The sequence below is a fragment of the Primulina eburnea genome, chromosome 15 (assembly GCF_022965805.1).
Source record: "Primulina eburnea isolate SZY01 chromosome 15, ASM2296580v1, whole genome shotgun sequence".
Classification (NCBI taxonomy): Eukaryota; Viridiplantae; Streptophyta; class Magnoliopsida; order Lamiales; family Gesneriaceae; genus Primulina; species Primulina eburnea.
The window spans coordinates 27,411,988-27,416,551 of record NC_133115.1 but is presented as its reverse complement, the minus strand read 5'-3'; the positions used below and the strand labels follow the sequence as shown (position 1 = coordinate 27,416,551).

At 34.1% G+C, this 4,564-nt stretch overlaps 1 protein-coding gene across 1 annotated transcript; it reads right to left on the bottom strand.

The window, feature by feature from the left end:
• Nucleotides 1–246: 246 nt before the first annotated feature.
• Nucleotides 247–4,206, bottom strand: LOC140813923 (uncharacterized). Its single transcript, XM_073172735.1, has 8 exons — nt 3,935–4,206; nt 3,797–3,818; nt 2,215–2,271; nt 2,052–2,133; nt 1,795–1,890; nt 1,553–1,677; nt 1,437–1,455; nt 247–760 (listed from the first exon to the last, which is right to left on the bottom strand). The coding sequence occupies exons 1-8, from the start codon at nt 4,032–4,034 to the stop codon at nt 518–520; spliced, it is 744 nt and encodes a 247-aa protein (XP_073028836.1). The 5' UTR covers nt 4,035–4,206; the 3' UTR covers nt 247–517.
• Nucleotides 4,207–4,564: the final 358 nt, after the last annotated feature.

The window sequence follows — 4,564 nt, the reverse complement described above, 5'->3', positions numbered from 1 at the left end:
AAAATAACAAGTATCATATCAATCATCGTTTGGACACTGAGTCGTATACGACATCATAACACGAACTTGTGATTTCGCATATTTCATCTCATCTGAAAAACTATGTCCACCTTCAATAGAATTAGCAAGTAAAAGCCACATGACCAATTTAGTGTTTTATTGCTGAGAAAAAAACAAGATAGAAATGAATGCCACATAAGGGACTGAGTGAATAGAATTGTATATATTCACCTCATGGCCCATTCATATAAAAAATTCTGCGCATCTAAATATTGGGTTCAATGCAAAAGTATGAACAAGTTACAAGCTCAAATACAGATGCTGCAAACTAGATATGTTCATCAATCAATTGAGAAACTTACAATAATCCATCAAATATGCAACTATATCGCTATTTAACACGTTCTTCCAAGTTTCAAATGTCCACAATACATCAGTAACAAACCAATCATGCACGCACTGGCAAATTATGGTCTCGAGTTTGTAGTAGAAAGACATGAAAAAACTGGAACGATCATCACCTCTGATAGCCAGCTGGTGGATAGCCGGCAGGTGGGTAGCCGGGAGGTGGATAGCCGGCAGGTGGGTAGCCCGGGGCTTGATGAGGTGGAGGATAATTGGGCTGGCCATATGCAGGTGGATATCCAACAGAAGGGGGATATGGTTGATCGAGACGTGACATTTGCTGGACATTTGGTGCCATCATTGGTTGCGGGCCGAACTTTCCATCTCGCTTGTCCATTTCGATCTTGTGTTGCGTCTGAAATATCAAGACCAAACAAGCAGTAGTCAAAGATGAGAAACCACGAGCTAGTTAATGTTAACTACATGCTTATGCCACATTTGAATCCATGATTTTGTAGAGATGGTTAGAAGGACAGAGAAAGATAGGTAACTTGCTTTTAATCCATTCTCCTTTCAAAGAGTCAGGATTACATTCTTAAGATGCATTTAATGTAGGTGAGTCAAACAGGGTGAGAAGATTAAAAGAAAAGCATAAATCAGAAAAAATATATAAAACACTACAATGCAAACATTTTATTCAAGTCTTTAAAACCAAACCAAAGAATGGCAATTTTCTTAATGTTTTACCACAGAATCAAGGACTAAAGAGAATACCAATGTGTATAACAAACAATGTGATGAGGATTTTCATAAAATCCAGTTTTATTTTAATTCACAATTTCTGAATGTTCGGAAAGTCACTTCCTCATTCTCACAGCAGATGAAGGGTGCAACTTACTACACTTTGGAAGTCAAAGTAGTGTTTTTAGACAAATATATAATATATATTCAATACTGAACGTATTTGCATTTGAAGTGGGGCAATTGCCCTCCATGTATCCCTACAAGGTTCACCTATATTTCTCGTGTCAAAGTCTATAAATTTTACTGTATCATAATCCACCAAGTAATCATATGAAGTTTGTGCTAACCTGCATGCAAGCGCAAACCCTGCAAAGCATAAAAATATATAGTTATTTTCGGAAGATATCATTACAACTCAACAACCTTTACCAGAAATCGGATGAGCTAAAGCTAAGTTTCTTACGAGCAGTACACCATATCAGAGAAACAAGACAGTATCTGAGAAGCCTCTGAAAGTTCCTCACTTCCAACAATCATTGCAACGATTGAAAAAATGCAAGCAATTTGTTGGAGGCAAAACATGAAACCCTAAAAGTAAAGAATCAATACAAGATCAAATAGGGTACAAAAACTCAAAGATTCAGGCATATTTAGTAGTGGAGACTAGGGTTGATGCGAAAATAGATCCAGAGAGAAAAACTATACAATTATGCAATTATCACATTGCGTCGTCTGTATGTTAAACTCATCTTGCAATAAAAACCTTGTTGAGGCTACTGAATTTCCAAAGCATAGGAACACCTGAAATTTTGAAAGACAATAAATAGGTAATAAGAATCGGTCTCAGTACACTACTATTACTCATAATTGAAAAATGGCGATTAAAGTGACCGTATATAATGTTTTCATATTAAGATAAAATACTAATTCTTAAAAACAATCCAAACCAAATTTGGTTTTACCTCTGTGGCAAGGCAAAATTCAGGGCAACGACTTTCTCCACATCGACCACTGCAAGGCATATAGCCAGCACAGCAGACATACCTGTTGAACACACAATTACACTTCAATCATGCAAGCAGGTGGATTCAATAACAAGCTAGCAAGGGATGAGACTTCAACTACCGAGTCATATCATTGTAAAGGGCTCTTTTCCGAAGCATATAAGATATACATGGTCCACTGCAAATTTTGAAATTACGAAATAAGTACAATTTCATCAGGTCAGTTACAACACAATATTTTCAAAAAAACTCTGATATAGTTCAATCAACTATCATTTCCATATCACAGATCCAAAACACATGAATTCCATTTCACATACATCATGTATAGAAAGCTTCATTTATATCATTCAGTCCTCTATGTAGCACGGATACTCCTAAAAAAAATTTCTAAATTGTTGGACATAGATAGAACATGGATACGGATACGACATAAGTACAATTTCATCAGGTCAACACAAAAGTTTTCAAAAGAACTCTGACATCGTTCGATCAACTATCATTTCCATATCACTGATCCATAACACATTAATTTCATTTCACATACATAATATATAGAAAGCTTCATTTGTATCATACAATCAGGCCTTGATTCAATTTTACATTGATTCTTTAATTATGAGGCACATCAATCAGAATTTTGGTTTACTTTTAAGTAATTTCCAGTCCCGTGTCAGCATCATTATATTTCTTCATCAAACCTAGAGTAAGCAGTTTTATGCGACACTAAGCTAAGAATAGCATAGTTATTATCAATGGATATCATATTCAGACTACACCACTGAAGCATGAAAAGCTCAGTCAAGGGACCACCTTGAAATAAAATAGAGGTTTCTCGAGATAGCCATGAACAGGTATCCTTAATCAACAGATGACACGAAACAGGAATAATGGGATATAGAAGATCTTATAATGTATTTTCTAAAGCAGATCTTGTTGACACAGAGTATATAACTTTAGTTGCATACCTCTACAGCAAAAGCGGGAGCTTAATAAAAGTTCATATTACCATTTGGCCTTTAATTCCAATAATCAATTGCCAAAAACAAAAAACAACATTTATACTATGCCGTAAAAAGGGATTCATTCTGTAAAAAAAAGGCAGTCAGATCGTAAGCAAAAATAAAATAATAAAAGGAATAAAGTAGTTCAAATCATGATAATACCTCTCGAGAATGAAGGATTCTTAGTTTTTCATCAAAAAAAAAAGAGAATGAAGGATTCTGAGATCCATTTCACAGTAAGAAATAATACTCATTGAGTAAGAAACTTTCATTACTCATTGTTCTACATTAACCTTTGAATAGTGGTAAATTTATTTACTCCTTAGTCGTGTATGTGCATTAAAATCAATGCAGAACTATATAATATATTTTCTGTGATGTGAAACCATGCACGGGGAATTTAAATATTTGTGCAAGTCAAAGTCAATCTAAAATCTGGTAACCAAAAAAAAAAGAAATTAATGTTCAATACATGAAATTTAAATAAATTGCTCAAAGCAACTCTCTTGTCACAGAAAAGTTTTAATATTGTACCAATATGTCTTACCGCAAAAAACAGCAATTGACTTTTCATCTATTAGGGGAAAAATATTGAACTCAAAACAAGAACTCAGATCAGAACGCAATAGCAACTTTAATCACCACAAAAACACCAAGAAATCACAGCACAACAAAATCAAAACTCCATTACTCACTCACCACCACAGCGCCAAGCAACAATCTGCAAAATAGAAACCCAACACAAAAAAGGAAATCATAAAAAGGTAAAACAGTTACCATCAATTACATAAACAACTACATACATAAAAAAAAAAGTTGGAATGCAATCAAACATACAGGGAGGATCATTCTGAATGGTGCGCATAAGATCTGTGTGCCATAGGTTCCGGTAGCTCTGCCGCTGCTGCATCTTATCCAAATGTTGTTGCGACCCCATTTCCGCTGCTTCTCCTTCTCCGCAGAAACTGAAATCGAATCTGAGTTTTGATTTTTGAGCGAAGAAGAGAAAAATCCGAAAGATGGACTGAGATTTCAGAGGAAAGCGTAGAAATACAGCTGGGAATGTGGAGAATTGCGAGGCTTCGAAGAAACGACTGCTTTTATAGTACGTTGAATATAAAGAATTAGCACACGGAATCGAGGATTTTAATAAAATATTATAAAAATATATTTTTTTTACCAAACTATAATAAAATGAGAACTTTTTAAAATATGTGACACTTTGAGAAACAATTCCTCGGATTCTGCTATAATATTTTTTTATTAAAAAAGACCATATTTTGGCCATTAATTTTTTTTTTTAAAAAGAAAAAATTCCACACATGTATTGATATATATGTCTTTGTTGATAGTACCTTACACTTCCTGATTTTGTCATGTTTTGCATAATTTTTAAAATACCAGAAAATCACATTATTCTTGAAGTTATATTTAGAAAAATAATTTGCTTTCTTTGGTTTATATATT

Coding starts and splice junctions, on each gene's coding strand:
- LOC140813923 (XM_073172735.1), bottom strand. CDS start 4,034: ATGGGGTCGCAACAACATTTGGATAAGATGCAGCAGCGGCAGAGCTAC. Junction 3,819..3,934: donor CATTCAGAATGATCCTCCCT/GTATGTTTGATT, acceptor TCTATTTTGCAG/ATTGTTGCTTGGCGCTGTGG. Junction 2,272..3,796: donor TGTTGCTTGGCGCTGTGGTG/GTGAGTGAGTAA, acceptor CAAAATTTGCAG/TGGACCATGTATATCTTATA.